General features: G+C 52.7%; 1 protein-coding gene across 2 annotated transcripts in view; it reads right to left on the reverse strand.

The window, feature by feature from the left end:
• Nucleotides 1-13: 13 nt before the first annotated feature.
• Nucleotides 14-26,050, reverse strand: part of LOC143151480 (lachesin) — a 39,844-nt gene continuing 13,807 nt past the window's right edge. Inside the window, exons 3-9 of one of the 2 annotated variants that reach the window (XM_076320627.1) lie at nucleotides 18,110-18,207; nucleotides 7,398-7,644; nucleotides 5,779-5,952; nucleotides 4,012-4,140; nucleotides 3,613-3,748; nucleotides 3,244-3,401; nucleotides 14-2,562 (exon numbers count right to left, since the gene is read on the reverse strand). In XM_076320627.1, coding sequence (XP_076176742.1) covers nucleotides 2,174-2,562; nucleotides 3,244-3,401; nucleotides 3,613-3,748; nucleotides 4,012-4,140; nucleotides 5,779-5,952; nucleotides 7,398-7,644; nucleotides 18,110-18,207 — 1,331 coding nt within the window. In that variant the 3' untranslated portion in view covers nucleotides 14-2,173. The other variant, XM_076320626.1, reaches the window with a different exon arrangement.

Consider the following 26,050-nt stretch of genomic DNA (forward strand, 5'->3'; position numbering starts at 1 on the left):
TATTTGTCTCCGTTCCACGATCCACGAAAGCGAACTTAAAACGAGAAAAAAAAAATGAAAGAAAGACAGAAATGGTACACATCTGCGCTACTTGCATGGTATATTTTATTTGTCAACACGTCGTTCTCTTCGAAGCTATATAATTATCCAATTTGAGCACATTTTCTCTTCGTATTCTCGTAATATATTTTTTTGTTTTCTTTTCTATAAACAACAACATTCTTTTGATATAGTTATTGTAGAGTCGTTATATTGAGCAGTGTTTTACGATATACAGTATTTGTTAAATAGGTTTATTTAACGTATGCGTTCTTTCGTTTATTTCGCGGATATGCTACTATTCCAATGACGATGAACCACACACTGCGACTAAAACCTGTACTCCGTAACAGAAGACGTTCACGATGATGTTCAATATCGATGGAAAGCTTCGAGTCGTTCCATTCGAAAATTTTGTCGAGCAAGGAACGTCGAGTCTCTCCATCGGTACCATTTTGCGCGCTGATTTCAATTACAGAGCGAGATATGGTTTGCGGTATTGCGAGGAACATTAAGAAACGCATACAAACCGCAACCTATTAGGAACGCTTATTGTCGTTTCCCTGAAAGAAAATTATACTCAAGGTATATATAATAATTGCACCGCAAATGATTCTTACGCTAAAAAAATAACACGCTATTTTGTTCATATACATATAGATACATATCAATGAAAAATTAAGCGTTACACGTTAATCGACCAAGTAATCATTCGTTCCAGGCAAACTTCCCTTACGTTCGATAAAATTTATCATCTAAAAACAAGTTCGTCCGTTGCGCGATCGAATCGTTCGAATTATAGCGGATTCCTCGCAGTAAACCACGCCGATTACATTTATATCGTGGTCTCGTTTCAAATCGTTGGCATACGAGGTACATTATTTGCCTACGAGTAATTAAAAAAATACGTAAAACGATAAAATTAAGGTCTAGTATCTTCCTAAAATATACAGTACGGTACTATACGTTCTACGGATATGAATCTGACTTAGATATGACGCGTTTACGTTCGTTAAGATGCCACTTACGATCTCGGTTCCCTTACCTATCGTACCGTTAAACAAAGATATTATCTTTATTACCCCTTACGTACAAATTAGTATGCTAATTATTTGTCTGTGTTCGAGTCGAATCGAATAGTTGCTTAAGTTGTGTCGATTCACGACGGGCCGCGAATCCTGTGGAAAACTGTATTACACGTACTTAATTAATCGTTGACAATAATTATTACGATGTAACGATACGTTAACGGATGTTCATTTTAATTGGATCGCCACTGCCATTGCTGAAATAATTTCGAAACGCGAGTTGAATCGGTCGACGGTATATTATTCCACTTCTCCCATACATTTCCCGAACGATGCTCTCGTGAATGACACTGGTGGCCCACTTGAGACAGACACCCTGCATGCGGTTAAGGCTTTCGACGCTAACATTATAAAACTTACACCGTAACACCTACCAGCTCCGCGAACGAGAAACGAATAAGTAGTCTTTCGATTGAAAACCCTTGCCTCCGTTTGATTCTTTCGTCGTTAAAAAAATATTCGAGAAGGTTGCAACAGTCGGTCCAACTAAAGAACACATTCTCGCTCCCGAACGCTCGGCGGTCCGTTCCCATCGCGTTCGGAAACCGGGTAAAAGGCTCATAAAAAATACCACCTCCGTAAGCGTTTCTCTTTTAAAATTCGCAACAGTTTCTCGTCGTTCGGGTCCACGTACCGCGACGATGGATCGATTCGTTCGTCGCTGTATCGTCGCCGCCCGGAAGTACCTCGCGCGCTTCGTTATCGTGGTAACCGCGCGCGGCGAGATCTCCTCCACCGTTTCCATCCCAACCACCACCCGTAGTTCCTTTAAGTTCAATTAAAACTTCGTAGTTCGCGATTCCCTTCTCTCGATCGGTTTGTTCGGAAATGTCGTTTCGAAGCTGCGATGTTTGCCAGCCCTCTGCGGGTGGACTTTTCTCGTTCGATCGCGACGAGAAAACGACTGTCCCCGCGTGGATGCGTACGAGCGCGTTTCAAGACCACGTTTCGTCGTTCGACGTTAACGATCGACCGTTACCACGAACCTTCCCCGACGGAATCTCGACGTAAACAAATTTGCCGCGCGACACCGTGGCGAAACCTTTTTATCGTACACCGTGGAAAACGAGGAAACGGAAGAAGAACGCGCAGTAGCAGATTCGGGCAACACCGGCGATGGTCGTCTTCCCGTTCGCCGCTCGGCTCTTCGCGTTCGTTTTCGGGTTCGCGTTCGCGTTCGAGTTCGAGTTCGAGTTCTCGCGATCCTGGTACGCGTCCTCGTTTTTCACGTAGGGTGATCGCGGGTCCATCGTGGTGGACGTGGTCGCGTGCTTGTTGTAAACGATCCTCGCTGTGCTCTTCTGCATCGCCGGTGTGCTCATCTGGTGGAACACACGGTTGATCGTGGTCGCTTGAGCGAACTTCGACTTCCCTTTGCTCATTTTTTTCCAGTTCGCCGACGTGGCCCGTGTGGGCGGCGTGGCTCGTTCGATCTCTGGGAACAGAATTCGTACGGATCGTTTTCTCGATCGACGATCGTTCATTAGTCGGCGCGTTATTCGTCGTCGGTGGAATCTAAACGGATAGGAACTCTCCGAATAGGTCCGTGCGGGGACAGAGTGCACAGATGGTCGCGGTGTTGGTTGCGGTCAGGGGGTGGGAAAATTCAACGAGACACGGTGTATTCGAATTGGACCGCGATTAATGTCCCCGTTAGGCGGATCCGCGATTAAATAAAAAGAACGACTTCCCTACGGTTCGTCAAAGCGTCCATCGCGAAGTTGACCGTTACGAGATTCGTAATCGCGGATCGTTGCGCCAGGTTGTCCAGATTCGATCGATGCTCCGCCAAGGGAGGGTTTTTTTTTTTCTTTTTTATTTTCCCCCTCGACAGCGGTCGAGAATAAAACTCTCGAACGGTCGCGCGGCATTAGCGCGGGTAATCTCGGTTCTCGACGGAGACGGATCTTGGTCGCGCGAACGAAATTGGTTATCCGGTCGTTGGATGGGCGCGGTGTGACGCGCGCGAGATAGCGGACCGAAGCGGATATCGAAGTGTCAGGAATTGTATGTAACCGGAATCGAAACGGGATATCCAAACGGCGAAGAAGCGGGGCTGCGAGGGGGGAGGGGCGTCGAAAAATGACGCGTTCGTCGATAGTATACGTCGACTTACCGTACACCCTAAGGGTGGCTTCGGCCCTCCCCATGCTCGAGGACGCCGAACACGTGTACTCGCCCAAATCCGTTTTCTCCAAGCGTCTTATCTTCAGCTCGATCGTTGTCTTCCATTCCTCGTCCGGGTGTCCCCGTTCGTTGATTTCGTATCTGCCGCTGCGTTGACACATCGCTTAGGTTTAGCGCTCGGAATACATACGAGATCGATTTCGTTCGGTGGTCCGATAACTACGCGAGGGGACCACCGTTCGAGTTCGTCGCGAACCAACCGGTAACGGTTTCGTCGCGTTTCTCGACGACCACGGATCCAAGCGGATCGGAGAACCGAAAACAAATACCAGAGATCGCGGGGTATACGTGTACGTACCCGCTCATGATAACTTGCTCCCTCCTGGTCCACAAGTTAATCGTCTTTGGATAAGCTTCGACCAAGCAGATTAGCGACACGTCCGTGTCCAGAGGCGAGCCTAACAGTTCGTTGGGAACCTTGGCGCTGGGCGAGACTGAAATTTTCGTTCAACGACAGTACCTGCGATTATTTTCACCCTCGAGACGGAAAGTTACGGCAACCAGTTTCGCGAACGTTTGAACAGGATTCGACGTTTCTCGCGTAGAAAAAACCGTGCAAACGGATAAACAGGTGGGCGAACCGTGTCGGATCGATAACCGGTGGCCGTCGTCGCTAAACGACGCTTAATTATCCCGGCAATAGGAATTTTATCGAAGTTTCGCGCAAAGTAGTAATCGACTGCTCGAAAGTACTCACAGTTTACCCTTAGATAGACTCTCTTGCTGACTGCCGGAGGCACTTCGTTTCTGGCTATGCAAAGATAAGCTCCCATTTGCCTCCTGTCTACCCTGGTTAATTCCAGTTTCTCGCCGGACCAGCTGTCCACTATAAAATCGTGCATCGTATGAATATCTCGTTGAAAGCTCTCGTATACATATCGCTGGCTGCGAGCCAGCGTTCACGCGTACACCAAATTACACGCGAAATACGTCCTTTGCGTTAAAACAACCAGGCCGCCCTCGCCACCTACCACCGCCACCCTAAATCTCGCCTTCGGGAATCGTTTTACACGACTCGTTAATAGCCACCGTCACCGATTTAAGAAACGACCACCGTGTAAACGAACGACGGAATTTCGATCGACGATTACCCCGACCGGTAATTACGTCTGTTACGTTTTATTTTTTTTTTTTTTTTCTTTTCAACGTAAAAGCAGTTTCTCTCGGCTATTCGCGTCTCCGCGAATCGATCATCGACGAGTCCTGCGGAACCGATAGATTTCTTCGTAAGACGAATATTACACACGCGTCCCTCGATACGTCGAATTTGACGGAGATCGTTGCTGTATTTTTTTTTCTTTTTTTTTCTATTTTTTTACCCGGTTCCCGATCGGGCTCGTTGCGCCGCAGCGGGTGAACGATCGATGGGGTAACGCGATAAACGGGACGGATATTTAGGAAAATTCGTAGGCATACAACGAGTCGGGCCGTTACACGTTATTAACGTTTAATTGCGCGTATATAGGTTCGCGATGCTCTCGAAATAGATGAAACGCAACGAACTACATTATTATCGAGCGACATAAATCATCGCGGCGTTTCGCGATTCCGATAAAACGTGTCAGCCACCTAATGAGATCCATCGAAAATGGGAGATTCATTATTCGCGTTGACGGCTCACGGGCTGCCAGTCCACGGATACTTTTGTCCACGGCGACGACTGTGCTCAAAATATTGCGTATCGATTTATCAATACCGGCCGAGAGAATTCGTTCCATTAATATTTCGCCCGATTAACGAATTTCCCGTCCACTCGTGCGAAAAATGCATCGAACGTGGAACGGCGAGTCGCGAAATTTTCAACCCCGGTTCGGGGGACCGCCACCTGGAGAGAGGGAGCGACGCGCGAAATCGTCAAATTGCACCACGGGGTCGGGGAATCGCGATGTAATTGCACGTAGCCGAAAGATATTGAAAGTCATCGCGGACAAACTAATCCCTATTCGATGGAACGTGTTCCACCGTAATTGCTTTCGATCGGCATCACGTAGGTCTCGGCGAATTTACGACGTCTTCATGTTCCGCTAAGCGGATCCTGATGGCGAATCGTCTCGCGTAGACACCTTGGATAATTAGTTCTCGAAACTGGCCCGAACCGCGGCAAAACTCCGATTCGAATTTTAATTACCGTTCGATCGAGCAACTTGCCACGGTTAAACGACGATGTTTACCTCGAAACGATACACGTTGCGGGGTGTGCGCAAGAGTCGCGTCGCGGCGGCCAAGAGGATCCGGGAGGAGTTATATTGTCGGAAAACCGAAAGATTTCTCGTTGGAAAACCGTGATACGAAACGGGGACGTATATTCGAGGCGCAATATTCGAGGACAGTCCGCTAGACGTTTCGAGTGGGTGGGTGAAGCGGGGGACGAGAATTAATAAAAAGAAAAGAATCGAACGTTATTTGTCACCGGCTACGACGGACGCGAGAGTTCTCGAGGCGAGATAAAAGTGTAATATCTTACCTGGTATCAGCGGATCGTGAAGACCCCTCATAAGTATGGAACCACTTTTCTCGCGTCGCCAGAGCACACGAGGTGGCGGTCTTCCAGAGGCGTTGCACGAGAGGGTGGCGTTCTCGCCCTCCGAAACGGAAACCTCACCCTCCGAGGTGCCGGAACTCAGTATATCTGGCGAAACTGAAAGAAGAAGACGCTCGGTTCTGTTCTCTGGCGTACCACGATACCTGGAACGCAACCGTCCTCGTTTTCCATCCGTTTTCGTTCTCGAATCGTTCGAACGAACGGTGTCGCGGTGCGAATCGCGCGGTGTTGCGCACCAACGAAACGTAATCGCGATCAAAAAAAAAAAAAAAAAAAAAAAAAATAATAATCGGGAAACGATCGATGATCGTTCGACCTCGATTCGTTCGACACGTTCGAGTCGGACACGGGCCGACTCCTGGATAAAACGTTCTCGTGGAAACGGGTCGTAAACGACGTCGCCCGGGGGAGAAACGAAACACTCTCGCGTCGCGCGCGACGTAAGAAAGTCGGAGCGCAACGGTCTAGAAATTCGTTTCGCGTACCGAAACCGGGGCAAGTTCCAAATTCAATTCGAAGTTGTAGTTTTGAAGCGGCCGCTTCGGGGAGGACCGTGTGCGCTGCGCGTATTTACTCTACAGACTCGCGACGGAATTTACGGGATTCGTCCGACCGGAGTGAAATCAGGTTAAAACGGCTGGTCCCCCTCCGCTCCCCCTCTCCCTTCTTCCTTTCCTTCCCCTCTTCGATTTCCGAGGAAAATTAAATACCATCTAGAGGGGGGAGGACGGTGGCGCAGTCGGGTACATTTTCGCGATGAAATCGCGTTTCTTTTGAGGGAATACACCGGGGCCATTTCAATTACACGCGTTCAACTTGGACAAATATTCTCTATACCGAGGGGGTCGCGGAGGTGGTACGGTTGGGCCGTCGGAGTCAGAGTCGGGGTTGGCGTCGACGTCGGGGTCGGGTTCCGGAGTTCGGTGGGAAAAAAAGTTAAAAAAAGAAGGAAACGGACCTTTCCTGTGTTTCCCCACAAAGGAATTTCATTCCATTCGGGCCGATCGCTTTTTCGAGTTGAATGCCGCGGCAGACGTACGCACACTCTCGATGAATTCTCTTTCTGGCCCGGTGTCCGCGCGCACACGATACAACGGATCTGGGTGGTACGCGGGTGTACGTGCATTACGCGCGCTCGCGTGCGCTCGCGTGGGCTCACACGTACGCGCGGAGCAACCCGCGGTAATATACGCGCGCGTATGTATAATACAGTGTGCGATAGAGGCGCGAGGGGCAGAGGGTGGGAAACGAATAGAAGGCGAGCGAGCATCGCAACGTTACGGTCCGTTCTGGCGGGTCCCATTGAAACGTATTCTAGCGGCGGCGAGGCGTGCATATTTTCCACCCCCTTCCTCGGTGGCCAGGCTAATCGAAACCGGCGCGTGCGTGCGTGCGTGCCTGCCTGCCTGCCTGCCTGCCTGCGTGCTCGCACGCGTACGTACGTGCGTAGGTGGATGCGTGCGCGCGTGACGTCTCTACGACCGCAAACACCCAACTGTACCTAACCGTAGGAATGCGGCATAACGCGCAATTAGGCATACCTAGGACATCCACGCATCCCAGCTGGCTCAACATGGGCTTCGTGTTCAGTTGGCACATGTAGCAACCTCGGTCAGCTTCCCGGAGTTGGCGAATATGCAGCCGCGAAGTGGCCTCCTCCTCGTCCTTCGATTGGCTCTGATTCTTCGCCTTTGCGTTCTCCAACGTGACGAGGTACCGCGGCGAGTGGGTCACCGTTCGCTGTCCCATCGACAATATCGTCTGATCCTCCATTCGCAGCCATCCCACCTGAGACACCGAACAAAAACCGCGCGGTTTCCTATGAAAATCGATCCACGATCAGCGTTTACCCCTTTGCTCGACCCGTTCGTTCTTCGCACCGCTCCCCTCCCTTCGAATCGCTCGACTTCCGGTCGAGCAATTTCCGTCCGCCTCGAATCTCGGTACACCGTTCCCGTACGCGGTCCGCCACGCTTCGACGAATGCACCCTGTGTACGTATTTACGAAACGACTGTCTAACGAAGATAATACGCCGGAGCTTCGCGCAGACCTAATTGTGTTAATATTAGCACGCGTGTGTGTACGTATCGCGCGATACTCCGAGCCCCCGAACACACGGACGAGGCGTCCACCGTTTCTACCTACGCGCGGTTAATTATATTGACGTTTCTATACAAATATGTGCGTATAATGTCGCGTCAGAATACAGGTTAGAACGGTGCACGGCGATGATTAAATAACCGGTAACAAGGCGGAGAGACGGACAAGTGGAAATTATAACGACGCGAACAATTTTGCGCCCGCGGTACGTTCCTATTTTTTTTTTTTTTTTTTTCTTTTTCTTTTTATTCGACGCGAAAACCCGCGCGTCGAGCGCCGCGCGCTTACGAGATTTCCGCGATCGTTCGTCGCCACCGGAGTACCCGAGAGTTTACGAAAAATAGTAGCCTCTCGTGTTACCGGAACCTTCGAGAGACATCCCGGACGTCTTTGTCGTTTCCCCGAATTTCGTCGCGTTCACGGTAAAATTGTCACGCGACGAGAGTGTATTCCCGTGTCGAGATTAACGCGAGATAACGCCCTCCGCTCGTCGCGGCTGCGGATCGACCGTGCGGTGAACTTTCGACCGAATCGAGAATTTGCGAAAAAAGTTCGGTAGCCTTTCGCGTTGTCGCGATCTTTTAGAAATTCTGGTTACCTTTGTCGTGTGTTCGCGGAGCTCGCTTTGTCGTTCTTGCTCGCTAAAATTATCGCGGCGCGTAGGGATCGTATTCCTGTGTCGAGATTAACGCGAGATAACACCCTCTGGTCGGGGGTCCGGATCACCGGTTGGGAACAGGGGGGGACGATTCGAGTCGATATTATATCGTTGCGTACCACCTTTGTGTCTTGCCGCGTGTTTACGTGCACCAACGTCTATCCACGTCCGATATGTGTGCGGCGCGGTGTGGCGCGGTGCGGCTCATCGGCCGCGTATGGCCACCGGCAGTAATTGCTTTTAGGCGAGCCTCGGACCGGGTTGTGTGTCACTGGCACCGCAGGAATCAACCCGACGAAAGGTTCAATTTAACGTCGTATCGCGCGGCTCCCGTGGCCCCGCGGCCCACTCCCGCATCTCATACGCGTTATCTATAACGCCGCACTTGGTAATTAATCCGAAGCGACTGTCCAGCGCGTCCCGTATGGCCACCTATACGCCCCTATGCTCGAGCCTCGCTCGATGCTCGGCCCCCGATTCTACGCGCGTGGATCACGAGCGCGTTGTCCGCTCGGAGAAGCTCACCCGGAGATTCGCCAGAGACGCTCTCCGCGAACGAGAAAACTACCGGGTATCCGTCCCGGTCGCCTCGTCTACTCTTCCATCTTCTCTTTATCCGATGGAATTTATCTCCCAGGCTGGAAAAAAATATCACCGACCCGACTCGAACGATTTCCGTGGTCCGACACCGTACTCGACGCGCGATTCGAACTCAACTCGTACTTCTCGCCTCTCGTCTTTCTCCTCTCATCAATCGCCGGAATTCGTTCGTAGAAAAAGTACCAACTCCTTCTCGGCTGGAACCATCGCAGGACTTCCGTTCGGAATTCTAACGAACGAGCAGCTTAACGCTGGTCGTTCGGAGATTAAATCCCTCGGGTCCTCTCGGTGATCTCCTCCCGCGTGTCGATGTTACACGCGTCATCGCGAGCGCACCGCGCGAAAACGTAAGCCGGCGCCTCCGTCGGGATCGATTCTCGTCTCGCGGGACTTCCGGTGTCCGGTGTTCCTTTGTATCGCGACGGGGCCGGTATTCAGCGAGAGATATACTTTTAAGGTTGGAATCGTGCCGTGAATGGGTCGTCGCGAATCGGTTCGTCGTCGAAGCTGGTGGTAATTACGGGTTTAATTAGGCAGCCGGGCACCTTTTCTCGGGAAGCTTTTCTCCGAAAGCGAGCGTAGCCCCGACCTCGAAAGCCTCGTCGACGATAATCCGTGGCCGAGAGCGAGGTATCGCCGCGCTTTTGATCGGGCCGGATAGGAGAAGGATAAGCGAAGAAAAACGAGGGAAAGGGTGGTCGATCGCGTTTGAATTCTTTCGTTCGGCGGGGACAATCGATAATGTCTTAAGTACTTTGTCACGGGGGGGATAGGGAACAACAGTTTGTCCCGCGCGGAACGAGAACGGAAACTATTACGTCGCCTGCAGAGTCGTTATCTCGACGACAAAGATAACGATTCGTTCGATCCTATTCGAGGATAATGCTCGACCGTTCCGTCCGGAACGAACGCTCCTCGTCCGGTAAAAAGTTCCCCCGATCGCAATCGGGACAACTAGGAATCCCTTCGGTCTCACGCGTTTTGCATAATTTCGAGCCGCGTACGATTATCCGGGGATCGGGGACGCGTTCTCGCGGATCGGGTGGAAACTCCGGATCGGAATTCCGATCGAGAGACCGTCACCGGTGGGTATCCGTGTTCTCCGTCGACGCCTCGGTGCAATCGTCGGTCTTTCTCGGCGGATACACTGGTTGCTGCGTGCAAGCTCGGCAAATTGCATCCTCGTCGACGACGGTACGGGTCTGCTGGTACCTCGGGCGCGTCTCGCTGCTTACGTCGGAAAACGAACCGCGAGATTCCTCGGCGAAATCCCGGAACAGGTTCGACGGCTGACACACATTATCCGCGGAGTTACGAAATTCCCCGGTGGGTACGGTGCCCCTCCAGTGTAATATTTCGAGAGACCCTGGGCCACGAATCTACGTTAGCGCTAAGAGATTGCTCCCCATACCCTTTTCCTGGGCCAGCCTCCTATCCCTCTTCCTCTTCCGTTCCATTGTAATCATGGAAACAATCATTCTTCGCTCTCCTTCCCTCCTATGGTTCTTCGCTCTAACCTCGACGATCTCGCTCGGTCTCTCTCTCCCTCCTCTTCCAAAACTTGCTCCCCCTCCTCTTTGGCCCGCGCAATCCCACCCTCTCCATCTATATCCGTCCATCTTTCTCGTCCTCTTTTCGCCTCCATCGAGGATTTCAGGCCGAAGTCCCTGTCTTCGTTGCTCCGGCAAGATACCGTGTGGCTCCGCCGGTGGTGATGGTGCTGGCGGTGGTGGTGCGGCGAGCTACCCTTTCGCTCGCCTCCGCAGCAATCACCGATTTGTCTGAATAAGCCCCGGGCAAGTATATGCTCGTGCTTACCCCGGGGAAACACCACTCCGGCCAACTCACACCCGTCGTCTCTTCTCCCACTCCATCGCCACCGCCACCGCCACCTCCACCTCCACCTCCACCTCCACCTCCACCTCCTCCTTCTCCTCCGCCGGGGTTCTCTTTCTCCTTCTCCCGCCGCTGCCGGTTCACCCCCACGGCGCTCTCTCAACATCGGCCCCCTGTATTTCTCTATTCTAGTTCCCACACCCTCGACCAGCCTGGCAGCGACTCCATACCCGAAAATACTCCGGTTCATCGATGCTTGATGGGAAGCTCGAGGAATAGGCCGGTACGACGGGGTGGGGACACAGGGTGGAACGGAGTTGCCAAAGTCGTGCCGTCGACGACGAGACTCCGAGCGTTAATTAGCGACGGAGCGACCCCGTGGATGGAACGGCGTAAGTGAATCCGCGCGAAACGCTCGGATGAACCGGAGGAGACGCCACCGATCGTTGTTCGATCCGACGTCGTTCGTCGCGACCGCGAGATAAACCGTACCCACGTATCCGCTTAGCCACTCGACCGCGGAACTCGCGATCAACTGCTCGCGTCCCAGTCGCCCGAGTTTCCCGACGCGAGAATCTCTCGGAGGAATCGAACCATCAGCGAATACAACCGAAACACTTCGATCCCCTTTACACGTACCTACGGAAGGTCACGGTACTTTCGACGATTCGTTCACGAAGCCTCGACTACTTGGAAAATGCGTGTTCTCTCGAGAAGAGAACCGTACCCGTTTTAACCGACGACGTCGCGCAAGGGTCGTTTTTCGTTTTCCACGACGAAAAAAAACGGTACGAGATCGTCGAAAATACGAGCGACGCGTCCATCGCGGATTATCGCGTCGTACTCGCGACGCGAGTTTTCGCTCGACGTTACCGGGCGGGGGGTCAACGGGGGTTGGGTAATTACAGCGCGTGGGAGCGAAAGTACGACGGTTTCGTAGTAAAATAAAACGAGCGCGCGAAGAAAAATGTACTTCGGTCCGGAACTGTCCACGGAGACAGAATTATCCGAGCGAAAGTTCCGAGTATTACCCCGCGAATGAAACGGAACCGAGTTGATCGTTCTCGCGTTCCTTTCATAACGTAAAAGCACGATTCGTATAAAACGACGACGAAAGTCCACCGACGGCAATTAAACTTCCAGCATCTTTTGCTCGTCTTTCGAGGCGAGCGACGGGCTAGCCCCGTACGAATCCCCGATTTTCCACTACCCCTCGGTCTTCCTTACGATAATTTATTTTATTTAACCCGCAAACCGTCCCGTCGATCTCGCCGGAAGATTGATCGTCATCGGAATCGTCATTCCGTGTTTCGCGACGGAAATTGAACCGGCGTTAAAACGGATCGACGACGAACGATCACCGCCCTGACGGGGTGTCATTAAAAGCTCTCTCTTAACGCGGACTCGCCGTTTTATTCGATCCAGCTGACGAGGCGGCTCTCGCGCTTTACGCGCTAATTTATTTTCCGCGCATGGTTCGCGTTCGCGACGGTACCAGAAATACCGTGACGATCGAACGAGCGTTTCGATGCACTACCCGGTAAAACCCGCGTCTCTCGCTCGAGAGACGAATCACCGTACGTATCGTTGTACAACCGATCGTTTCACCGCGAAAGAAACAACGCGAACTTTCTCGCGGTCTCTCCCGTCCATGTCCGTCCCGTATCGGTTATTTCCCGAGCCTCGTTTCGCGACGACGAAAACCCCTCTTCCCTCGAACGGCTCGATCGTTGTTTCCTATTCGTCCGTTTTTTACGAGGTTCTTACGCGCAAACGTGTATACACAGAGTCGGGAGAGAGGATTCGACCGGCTATAAATAAGGGTATAAGAACGATTCTGATTACAATCGCGCTCGTGGAAACGGTCGCCTTCGATCTTCCTCCTCTGCGTATATATTTCTTTCTTCCTTTTTCTCTCTCTCTCTCTCTCCCTCTTTTTTCTTTTTTTCTTTTTTTTTTTCGCCCTTCGTTCGCCGTTGTCGCGTTTTTCCCGCGTTTCCCCCGTCCGTCTAGCCTCCCCGTTCCCGAGAAAAATCGGACAAACGGGAAAATATCCGGCGAGTTTCGCGATTCGAACGTGTCCAATTTATAGCGACTCCGAACGAATCCGGTATCCATGGTTATCGGTTTACGATCTCCCGGCCGCTTCAAACGATTTCTCGTTTATATTTCACGCTAGACGTTACGTAATATCTGGCCCGCCGATACAAAGAAGCGCCTCGGAGCCCACCGAACGAAGTCGCGGGACGAGGAACTCTATCCAAACATGTCCGATGGAGTTTCAGAAGCCATAAATCTTGTACTTTCGCCCCGGACGTCTTTTCCTACCGCGGCGCGGAACTACAAGGGAATCGCTTTGAAGTCGCGCGCCGAGTCCCTGATTTCCTCGGTGGTGGTGCAAATGACTGCGTTCGACGATCAGTATCCTCGCGACGTAGCCTGTCGGTCTTCAGAGGGAAACGTCCCTCTTTCTTTACTTTCCTTTTTTCCGAAAGCTCGATCCGGCTTTGAGAAAGCCGGAATAAAGAGGTAGAGAAAGGCTCGGCGTTGCGTCTTGCCGATTTTCCTCGCTTTACATCGCTTGAAAAGGCGCCGCGTATACCGAATGGCTCCTTCTCCGTCTCCCGGGCTAGGGAACGTGGCGGTTTTCAGAAAAATCGGCCGGGAGGTGCGCGCGGGACCGATAAGAAACCACGGCCAGGGAGGAGGGTACCGGGCGAGAGAAATGGGACGACGAGTAAACGGCCGACCGAACCGAGCTACCTTTCTCGATCCTGGCCCGTTACGATCCTGGCAAATTTTTACGCGCCGTTACGAAACGGGAATACCAATCTCTCCGTTGTGCTTTCGCTACGAAGCGTTTCCCCCTTTATCGGCCAACAACGAATTTACGCCAGCCGAGAAATAGAACCCGAGAGAGTACGAGAAAGAGGCCGACGCGCCGCTTTCAATTGCCTTTTAATATCGCGAGTCAAGATCGTTCGTCCGTAACGCGCTTAAGGAGGTTCTCGTTGTCGAGTTTTTTTTCCGCCGTTCTTCTGTTTCTTTTTTTTTTCTCGACCCGCGGCACTCTCGCGCGATTCTTTCCCGAATATTCCGCCCGATTCGAGGCCCGCGGGCAAACTCGGCGCGTTATACGTGTTCCAACGACGGTTAACTGCGATTTCAAAGGAAGAAGCGGCACCCGACGAGGAACCGAGCGCACCGCGTAAAATAGAGAGACGTCTCTTAAATTCGCGCGTGTTAGCACAACAATGGGTCAAAGGAATCTCGCGGGAACGCGAAACGCTGTTACGGGGCGTCTCGCGTCCCGACGCCTCGCGTCTCGGCCCTGTACGCGCCGCGTTTCGATCAAGGACGAGAGACACACGCGCGACGGAGTTGCGCGTATTCGCGTCAATTGGATTTCCGCGAGGCGATTGCGTACGCGCGTTCTCGCGCGCGAAACGGAAACCGTCGCGAAGGATTTCGCCCCGTCGATTTATACCGTTTATCCGTTTATCTCGCGACAAACGGGACACGAGCGACCGTCTCGCGTAAAATAAGAGACGCGTCGCGCGATGTTTCGCGATGTTTCGCGATGTTGGCGCGTGCGCGACAAATGGGAAAACTCGTACGCGCTCGTGCGAAACGAATACGTTCTCCGTAGGAGTCGCGCCAGAGTCGCGGAGAAAACGCGCGGGGATTCGATTTTTTTTCGCGATCTCGGTCCAACGCCTTCGCGTTCCTCTTTTTCACCGAGCGTTCGTTAACTCGTTTGTTCATCGACGCGTTGAAAGTGGTACGAGCCGCTGCTCCACGGTTTTTCCTATTCCGCGAGCGATCTTTCCAATATACGGAGAGGAGAAAAGTATCGGTATAAGTGTATTCGGATGGTATCCGATACATACTACCGTTTACCTAATCGTACAGTCGGCAACGCGTCGACGCGCGTAGCAATCGGTCGATTTCGCGTCGCAAACGGGACAGTTTTTACACGCGAGACCCAACGATCGGACGTCCGCTCGGGCAGCAATAGCCAACGAGACTTCCGGGAACGAAAACGTAATCTTTAATACGAATTAACTCGGCTCGTTATCGGGGCGGTTACATTTTCGGGTAATGTCGGTACGGTACCGGTTTGATCCCCTGATCCTCGGAATCCGCGGATCCCGGGTGCTCTCGGAGCTTTTCGTTCGAGCAAACGCGAACCAACAATTTCCCTAATTTAAAGGTACATCGGGCGAGCGCCGTGTCGCTGGTCGTAAAAGAGAGAAACGTACGGCGGCGAATAAGTCGGCCGTAGGACGGAATCGGGGTTATTTCGGTGTGGCATCGTGACCGTTGCCGCGTAACGGGTTAAGGGCCAAATGGCACGGGGTCGTTTCATCGAAGAGTAGCGCGGTCACGGTTCCAGAACGGTAGTTTCGTCGAATGGATTCGCGTGAATACAAATCTGCGGTTATCGAATATTATTCTCTCGCTTCGTGTAACCGCGCGCGTTTGTGTGCGCGCGGGATGAACGCGCGACCGCGCGCGCTACACGGTTAAGAGCGCACCGTGAAAACCGATATAAAATAACAGCCGGAATACCGTATCCTAGGAACGTGAACGCGTTTTTACGCGTCGAGTCGTACGTCAAAGCGTTGCGCGGGAAAACGACTCAGCCCGGTTTCGTTCGAACGCGAAACTGGCCGACGGATCGACTTTTAACTTCTAATTAGTCGCGTACGTTCGGGCGTACGTCGCGAACGGAATCGTGTTCGCGGCGTGTGACGCGAAAAAGCACGGTTTTCGGAACGGAACTCGATATACCGGCGAAAACAAACATTTGTGCGCGCCACCGGCAGACATTTGCCTACGTTCGGCTCGATACACGCGTACGTACTCGTACTGAACGAATCGCGTCCGTACGGCACGGTTCCGCCCGCGGTGTTTGCCACCATTTTTCATTCTTGCTCGATGTTAAACGATCGAAACTTCGCGGCCGATTAATAGCCCCGGGTAACTCGCGCGAGCCGTCTCGCCGCGTACGTCTTATTTCGCGTACGCTTCGCGATGTTCGTTGCTGCGGGCGACCGACGCTCGGGATCGCGAATTTATTATTCCGGGTATACCGAATGCGGAGAAAGCTAACCGTTCCTTCCTTTTCGATGTTTTAGAGCAAACACACCCCACGGGAACCCGTGCGGGACCAATTTACCCGAAACGAGGTTTTCGCCTCTCTTCGTGGAAACTCCGGCGAACGCAGAGGGAATAACAAAATTCTACGCGGTAAACGAATATTGTTTTAATCGATTCGATTCGTCGAGAACGATCCCCGTTTCTTAACCCGTTCGTTACGACGGCCGACAACGGTCGTTCTCTCCTCGAGACGCAGCGGTAGGAGAGAATCGTCCCAACGAAAGGGTTAATTTCGTTTTGGATCGACCCTGGTACAATCCACGGGCACTGGGATCCGCAACGAGTCCCGAACCCTCGAGAATACGACGGATCGTCCGACGATAATTCGGCAACGATGTTTTCTTTTTGCGATGCTTTCCCCGGGAAGCGTCGGTTATTAATTCTATCGCCGCGCCCGCTGTTTTAACTGTTTTCAATGGGTTTTTGTCGGCAGACTTTGCACCGCCCCGGAGGTAAATAAACTTTCGAAATTTTCCCGAGGGTTTTGCCGTTGTTGCCGCGCAAAAAGCGGAAACCGCCGGCCGCTGCTGTCGAAGTACCGGGAACTTTGCTCGAGCGTTCCTTTCTTTTTTTTTTCTCTCTTTCTCCCTCTCTCTCTCTCCGGCGAGTTCCCGTGCATCCAAGAATCCGAATATTCCTTGGGAGGAGAAGCGGTATTAGTATAGAGAAAGAAATCGGGAGAAAAATGCGGGGAGCGTATCTCTCCGACGGTGGATCCGCAAGCGTTCTTACCGCGAGGGAAGTCGAACCGTGCGGACGAAACTTTCGCTCGGATTGTCTTTGGAATTTTTCGTCGATCGTGGTAGGACGGTTCGCCCGGCGCGTGTGAAACTACGGCTTCGCCGAGATCAAAGAGCGCAAATTAGTCGAAACCGTTCGACGTCAAAGGCGCAAATTAGTCGAAACAGTTTCGATACGATTTTCACGCTTCTCCGATGATCCACTGGTTATTTAACTTCGACTCGGCAAACACGAGGAGTTCCCGAGCCTCCGTGAAGTCTTGGTACACCGTTGTTCGGGGCTTTTCGACGGTTTCCCTCTTGGCTCGGTTTCAATGGAACCGAGTCTGACTTTTAAAAGCGGAGCCGTTCGATCGTTCCTCGTTAACGTACGCGAGAAACGTCCGCGGATCGTTCGAAATTCGCTCGGTTGGACACGCGTTCTCGCATCGAAAAGTTCGAAGAGGCGAGCTCGCGACGCGCGGCTCGCGACCGAATCCAGGTGTCACGGTCCGTTTAATTCGTTCGGAGATCGAAGGTTACCGGAGGCCGTGAAAAAAGTCGGTTCGAATACAAACGACGGCGGTGGCGTTCGTCCGCCACGCGAGTTAATCATTCCGGTGTAGGGGAACGGTGGAGCGACAGAGAGAGGAGGGGAGAGGGGGATAGAACGGCGTTTAATTTCATCTCGTTACCCGGCACCGAGCTTAATGAATTGTGTTCCTGTCGGGAACTTCCGAGAAGCTTTCTCGTGTCCGACGAATCCACGCCAGACGGACAAAGTTTCGGTTTATTTCCACCTGGTGAATGAATACGATGGCCTTTTGGGTGGAAAACTGTTGGAAAGTTAGTCTTCGGGAAGGAACGTAGGGGCGCGGGGCCGTGGGCGCGGGGGTGGAGCCGGTGGTCGAGATTCGGGGAGCGTAAGGGTGAAACAGAGGCGGAGGGAAGAACGCGCAAAAAGACGCGAGACAGTGACATCTGCCACAAGCATCCACGCGACCCATTTATTTTCACGAGATTACCGAAATCTCGAATTCCCTTATCGGACCGTGAACCCGTTTACGAGCTAACCCGTGAACCCCTTTACGCCCGCGCGCCGGCTAATTAACGTTCCACCACCGCCGCGCCAGCTCTTCCCAGCCTTCTTTTCCGCGGAACGTTTAAATCCCTTACCTTGTAATTTCCCAGGTTCCGGATCGTGCACGGTAGAACGGCTTCTTTGCCGATGGCTGCGGTCACATTACCGATCGGCTTCGTGAAGCTGGGCAGGTCTGCAAAAACGGGCGATTTCGGTGAGTACGACTCGTTCGAACGGGAACGGTCCAAGTTTCTCCGATGCAACCCCGAGTGTTAATTTCGTCCAAGATGGACGAAATTCTACGTATCTCGTCGCTTCTTCGACCCTTGGTACCACCGTTCGCGACGAATTCGAGGGGTTCGTGTACCATTCTACCCCGTGATAGGCCGATACACGGATACAAGGTGTCTCGGCCACGATGGTATCCCGAACTCCCTTGAAACGTCTCGAGCAGCGGCGAATCGTATATTCGAAGTCGTAAATCGGACCGTCGAACGTTCCCGTCCGTACAGCGGGACTGGCGATGAAGGCGTTTAGAAATATCGACGAAACTAAATCCCTTAAAACTCTCCGAAAACTCGGAGCCCACGGTATCGAGACATCCCGGTTCGTTCGCGGGTTTTGCGTTCGCCTCGAAACGTTCGCGATTGGCGTCCCAGCGCGGACAAACATCGCCGGACGAGTACGGACGGTGTTCGCGATTAGCTTTCCCTTAGAGTTTAAATCGAACGTATTTACCATCGGTGGCGCAGATTTATGAACGCGCAGCGTAGGGAGAAACGGACGGGTGTGGCGGCACGGTGCCGCGCGTATATTTTGCGTACGCCCTGAAAAATATTTCACATCGCTTACAACGGGTGCGGATTCGATAGCCGTGATTCGTTGCCCTCGTTAAAGCGTACGTGACGGTGCAATGACAGCGATTAACAGCTTGTTGGCGCATATAATATCGAACGAGTCGCGAGTGAAGCATAGTTTCAATTTCCTGTCAACGGATGCTCCGTCACTGGCTAATGGCCAAAGATGACGCGCCACGAACCGCGCCACGTTGCCCCGATGGATCGAGAAACCCGAGGAAAGTTTTTCCACAGGGACGAGAAAACGACCCGTACCGTCGGGGACCGACTCGAAAAGGGTAGCAAATTTTTACTCGCCGTACCAAGCTTTCGCCAATCGGAAGCCTCGCGTCTTTACTGCATCCGCGGTACGCGCGAACGAGTATCCTGCCGACGAACGGGCTACCCCCGAGGGGGTGAATATGTAAATAATTTAACCTCGTCGCGTTTCTACATTCGACGTGCACGCTCGTAGACTTTTCCTCGAAGAAGTTCCAAAAGTCGCGAAGTTGAAAACTCGTGTTTTTAAGTTCGCGAGGGTTTTCGCTCGCGTAACCAAATAATCGAGAAGGGCCGACGCGTCGCGGGTGAATCAACCGTTTCCTCGTCTTAGCCATCGACGTATATATATATATTTCGCGCGCATTGTACGGGAATCGGGGCGACCATTCGCTACCTCGAACCAAGACCGATTAGCGCGGTGGGGAGGGGGTTTTATTAAAAATACCTTCTGGAATAATATTGGCTCCGGCGATGCAAAAGAATCCCGGCGAAACGGGCGCGTCGCGCGCGCACTAACCCGACATAATAAAATAACGAAAACTTTGTCGAGGCAATCGCGCGAATTCCAAAGTGTCTTCCCCCCTCCCTGTAGTTCCGTGCGTACCTCTCGCGGCGAACTTTTCTGCAAAACGGACCGAAAAAGTTGGAATATTCCGCGGAGCGGAAAAGGCGAACGGGGAGGGGTGACCGGTGGTAGGGGGGCAAAGGCGGCGAAGAAAGGTAATCTTCGATACGGTTTCGTGGAGCGCGGATGGGGGGATGATCGGGTTAGATGGAGCGAACCGTTCGGCGAGAATGAAGTCGATGCCATCGGAGAACGACCACATGGCGCGATATCGGCCACCTAACGAGTGAAAGTTTCGAAATAGAGCGTCACAGCGCGCGGGGATACGCGGACAACGGGACGCGACCGGAAGCCGATGCAGCCCGAGCGAGCGAGCGAGCGAGCGGCTCGGTGCAGCGTGTGTGCATCGAACGGGAAAAAAAAACAACGAAAAAAAAAAAACTGGGAAAAACAAAAAACGCGGGACTGCAGCTGCGTGAACCAGCGACGATATTCGAAGATACCGACTCGCGACTGCTCGTGGAAGAGACAGAGAGAGAGAGAGAGAGAGAGAGAGGACGAACAACCGAGAAAGAGTTACCGAGAGGAGGATTTGTTATTCGAGGAGAAAGGGTTGAGGAGGGTGGGAAATCGGGAAAACTGCGGCCGTGAAGAAGTAAGGTTCGAGGGGCCCGGGCGGACCTGAGGGAACAGCACCGCCGCTATTATGATAAGATATTCACTGACAGAAACAGGAGAGGGAAGGAATTTTCAGCTCGCAGCGTCCTCCTCGCGGCCGTATCTAGAATGTAATATAAGGAAACGCCGAGGAAAATAGTGGAGGCAACCGGAGCTGAGTGCCCATGCGAACGGCGAATGGGGAACGGCGAACGGCGAACCGACCGGGCCGCGGAGAGGAGAAGGGAGGGAAAAGAGGAACCGGAGTAACCGGGAAAACTGGCAGAGACTGGAGGAAACGGAACGGAGCGAAGTCGAGCGGGGAGAGAGGAGCGTCGGATCGTTTCGTTTCCCTCGGAGTCGGAGGCGTGGGTGCGCCTACACCCGCGCCTCGGCCTCCGCCGACGCCACCGACGCCACCGACGACGACGACGACGACGACGCTTTTATTTTATGGCAAAATTATTCCGGGAGAAAAATAATTCAATCTCTGCCGGTGTACAGGTTACCCCGTAGCGTCTCGCATCGAGAGAGAGTGCCAGTTAGCCGCGGTCGGACGATCGAGTGCCCCTGCCAATTAAATTTCACTTTAGACGATACGCGACGACCGACGACGATCGAAAGCGGACAGAGACACAGGGATTCCTCGCGATTCATCGCGTTCGTGGCTCGCCGCCCTTGGGGAAAATACGCGCGCGCGTGCCAGACAGAGAGAGAGCTTCTTTCGCGCGCACCTCCACCACCTCCACCTCCTCCTCCTCCTCCTCCTCCTCTGGACGTCCCCGATATATCGCGGACATCGAAAATATTTTCCGATCTCGTTTCGCTAATAATACGCTCTTCGAAATGACGAAGTGCGCTTAAGCGCTTGGTCGAGTAGCGACGAGAGTCGGCGATCCCGTATCGCGGGTACCGGGTAAACGCAACGGAATAAAACGAACCGAGAGACGGAACGAGCCACTCGGCTCGATTTTAGCGTTAATACACGCGTGCGTGCGAGCGAGCGAGCGAGCGAGCGTCGCCCGTATTTTCATATTTTTTTCGTACCACGAGTGTAGCGGTCCGAGGCGAACGCGATGGGATCGATGCGCGCGGATATTCGTAAATAGAGGGAGAATAGAAACGAGGCACCCTGATCGGGGACCCTGGAATTCCTTCCCGAACGGAATATTCACGGGACGAGTTCTTCCTTTTCGTTCCTTATCCCGGTCGTCGTAAATTCGGAAATTTTTCGACGATATTTTCGAACGACACGGACCAAGGGCTACGGAAATAGTAGGAAACGCGCGTTAAGGTCGGATCGGATCCGTACCCGGAGAGGAGGAGAACCGAACGACGCTGGAAAATGTCGTCGGGCGTATTTTTCGAAGATCTCACGGAGGCGATCCGACGGGCGATCGGTACATCGTTCCGATATCGTCGGGAATCGAGGGTAAGGACGTTTTTCCGCGTCGAGGACGTTCGCGCCGGTTGGACACCGCGAATAAAGAATCGTGGGGTCTCCGCAGATGTTTTCGAGCAACGAGAGTTCGCGTTCGGTGCACGAGTCGCGTATAAATACGTATCAGGAAGCGGCGATACGTTCCGCGAGTCGTATACGTTCGACAAATTACTCTCTTATTTCGCGCACGGCCGCCGTTTCCGTCGGAAGATACACTGTAATCGTTTTCCGGTGGAAAGACAGCCTGAGAAATGGCCGGTAGCGGCGGAACGAAAATATGAGGAACACTTCCCGCGGGTGGAGACCGGGTGGAAGCCGGCATTCTTCTTTTCTTCGGAAGGAAGCCGCTTTATGCGCACGGTTTGCGTAGATTCCCCCGCCGATGGTACGAAGAAGTTCTTTCATAATATCGCGGTATCGCGAAATTTCCCGTTCGGTGCTCCGAGGCACGAGTCGCTCTCCGAGCGGGAACCGTCTCTCGAGTGTCCCGCGTTGCGGCTGCCTCCGGTCTTGAAAAAGATGCACGCGCGTCGATAATACCTTGTAACGCGGTATTAAAAAAAAAAATGAAAGAAAAGAGAAAAGAAATTCTGGAGCACCGAAAATCTCTCCCTCCACCGCGGCATGGCGCGTCACCGACAACACGCGAGCACCTCGACGATATTACTCGAACGATAATGGAAAAGTGCGCGTCTATGTGTTTCGCATTAACTCGGTAAGGGTAGTTTGAATCGGCCATTAACGTTGAAGAGCCACGGCAGTCGAGATTTTCCTCAAACGAGAGTTTAACAAAGTTCCGTGTTATTACGATAGAACAGCGAACTTTGAAGATAAGGGGAGCACAGAAGGAAGCCCGACTTTCGAGGGAAAAGCAACTTCGCCTTCGGAAAGCGCAAACGTCCCGCTCGTCCTTTTTCCTTTTTTCTTTTTTTTCTTTCTTTTTTTTCTTCCCTGAGCAACGCTCGGCAAATTTTTATCCCCGACGAAAGCGCTAATTTGGCCGGAAAAACACCGCGCGACGGGCTACGTGGAAATTTTCGGGGGTAACGGGCCAAGGGTCTCGCGATATCCCTCTGTTACGCGGCGCTCCATCGTTTCCGGGATATTTAAGTTTCATCGCGAAACTTTGGCGAGACGCTGCATTTATTAAATCCTCCGGTATATTTGACGAGCAAATCTGAGAATTACCGTGTCAGTGCCGTCCGGGATCGTCGGTACCCTCTTTCCCAGAAGGGAACAAAACAAAAAGACGTCGCAGCGGGTGGTTCCATTCATTTATTAAAGGAACGATATTAATGTTTGCGCAAGTTACGAGCGATAGAGAGAGAGAAAGACGGCGACGGAGCGAGGTCGGTAGGGACGGTAGGGGAGAGGCGGGAAAGTAACGAAAGCGCCGACAATCGTTAACGTATTCCGGTCGAATAAAAGATTACGTATTATATACGTAGAAAATGAATCTCGCGCTCGGTGGCTGCCGTTTTAATTAATCGCGCAACGACCCCGACGAATCGTTTGCATTCGTAATGAGACTCGCGTATCGCATTCCGGCGTGTAATTCGATCAATTTAATTACATTCTTCGCGATACAATATATAATCCGTTAACCTGGCCGCGATGGATACCTAATATTTGATGCGCGTTAATACCGGGCAAAGTATGGAATCGGCGCGTAAAATGGGTCACCCGCGGGAGCCAACGAATAATAAGAGCTATTACCGCGACCACGGTTACGCGAGGCACAATTATATAACCATCGCGATTAATAAATGCGGGCATCGGTTTCACCGGGAAGGAGGGGCACCATCTGCGGGGCCGCGTTTAAAGTCTCGTTCGACCTCGTTGTCGGTCGTTTCGACGCGTTTACGACGCTTATTAAATTCATTAACGGCGCGGTGTGCGTCGGTCGGTCGGTCGGTCGGTCGTTCCTTCGATAAGCGACCGCCCCGTGTATCGCGTTTCGATCGTTGGCGAACACGCGGCGCGTACCGATCGCGAAACGCGAAAGAATCGTAAACGCGAAAAGAAACCGAAAGAAAAATCTACGACCGAAGCGTTACCTTCTCGCGATCCTTCGTTTACCGAGAGAAACCGTCTCTTCGACGATGTTTTCGTTATTTTTCGGGCAACTGTTCGCGGCGAGGGTTTCGAACGACTTTTTTCCTCGCCGGAACGAATAATCGTCGAAGAATTCCGTTCCCTCGGCGTACTCGAGGTGGACTCGACGCGAGACAGAGGGCCTCGCCGCGAACCTCTTCGGTAACGCTTTTTTCCTCGGTGAAAGATTCGTCGGGACAGCCGGGCGTAGACTCGCGAGGATAACGCTTGAAAAGTAGGTGGTGGAGCAGCGCTCCTTTTTTTCGAGGACCGAACTCGTTATCGGAGTTGGGTAACCAGGTGTGTATATATATGGTTCCCGAGCAAAGTGAAATGGTGGGCGAAGGGGGGACGAGGGAGCGGGCAGAGTGGAACGGGGATTTAGCATACGAATGCCCGATTGTGTTTGTGGGCTGGTACGTCGGCCTGATTTACATAGTTATTATGATATTATGCAGACGCAAAAAGATTTTTATCATCGTAGCTGTCTTTGTCGCGGAGGGAAAAAGGTGGTACAACTTGTACGACACGCGTTCTCTTTTCATTCTCTCGGCGAGTCCGGCGCCGCGTACCTTGGAAGGAACGCCGATAACTACCGGTGCGTTCTCCTAATGGACGATTCCCGCTGGATTCGCACGGACGCTTCGAAACAACGGCGTCGAGGATAACCGAGGGGAGCGTAAGTCACGGATTAGAGAATCTCGACGCGACGGTGAGATACGTTGGCGAGTGGGACTCTTTGCTTTTGCGCGCGGTCGCCGCAGCGCGAGCACGATGTTTGCTCGCGAATACGCGTCGCGTTATTTTAGTTCCCCGTAGCAGCTAGCCGGACGTATTTCGTTCGCGATGCGCTGGTAAGGCAACCGCGACACGGGCCAACTAAAATTTCAAAGAGACCGGAAATTAGACTCGCCTTTAATATCGATGTTAATTTCAGATTTCACGTATCGCCGGCCGGCCGGCTGGTCGGTCGGTCGGTTTTGTTGCCTCGTAAATTTTATTTTCCCCTATCTCCTTAACCGCGACGCAGCTCTTTCCGCGCAGAGGCAATTGCGATCTTTGCGGTTCGGGTTCTTCGTTCGTGTTTATTCGCGCGCGATTCGTCGATCGGTCGCGGCAATTTCCCCGATACGCGTCGCACGAAACGGTACGGTTTCCGTTCCTCGAGACGCGATAACGATCGCGCGTTCTTCCCGATAAGGTTCGATCCCCGTCGTATAAAACACTCATCTCCGTAACTCCTGGATGGGAACGCGCGGAACCAAAGCCGATTACCGGAACAACGCTCCTCGAGTTCAGAGGGAAAGCTCGGGAAATCCACTCCGGCGTGCTAATTTGCGGCTTCGCATCGCCCCGGAATATCTATCGTTGTTACAAGTTTTTGCGGAAACATCGCGCGAACTTTTACCCAGCCCTCGAGAAGCCGTTGGAAGTTTCCGCGAATCGAAGCGCGTACACCGCGAGCAACGAACACCGAACGGGAGATATCTTTGCCGAGAGATCGTATCGTCTCGAGTACACGGGGACGTTGCGTCGTTCACCTCGGTATTTCCACGTCGGGAACTAATCTCGTTCGCGAGAACCTCGCGGGACAACGTCCGCGATATTATCTAATCCTACGCGAAAACAAAAACCACGATCGTCCCGGTTTCGATCGCGATCGTTCCGCGAAACAATTTTCTAACCGCGGCTCTCGCTTCGCCAACTTTTTCATCGGAGGGTCTCTGTAGAAGGCGCGAAAGACGAGAAGCACTTGCCGAGGAAAGTTCTCGTTTCGTCGTGGCCGCATTGGGAATCATGTAATCGTAAATTGAATCGAACTTGTTGCGTCGGGAGCGCGAAACAAAAGGCGGAGAGCCCGCGTTTATTAAAAATACACCGTTACCGAAGCGGTGCTTTTCTCTTCGCGCGGTCGAACTCGTTACGTTCGCGAGAGAAAGAAATTTTTTTCCTCTCGCGCGCGGCGCCAACGCGGCCGTTAAGACGCCGAGAATTCCCTGCTCGAGCGTCGCGCGCCGCGCGCGAAACGGGGGCGCGGGGGGACGATAATCCGTGGGAGTGGAACGCGGTGCATTCATCACGGGGCTAAAAAGGCGTTAAAGTAGCCTGGCTGGCAAGAACGACGCGAACTCGTCGGACTGGCTCGAGCTAATAAATATTT

Source organism: Ptiloglossa arizonensis, chromosome 9, assembly GCF_051014685.1.
Source record: "Ptiloglossa arizonensis isolate GNS036 chromosome 9, iyPtiAriz1_principal, whole genome shotgun sequence".
NCBI lineage: Eukaryota > Metazoa > Arthropoda > Insecta > Hymenoptera > Colletidae > Ptiloglossa > Ptiloglossa arizonensis.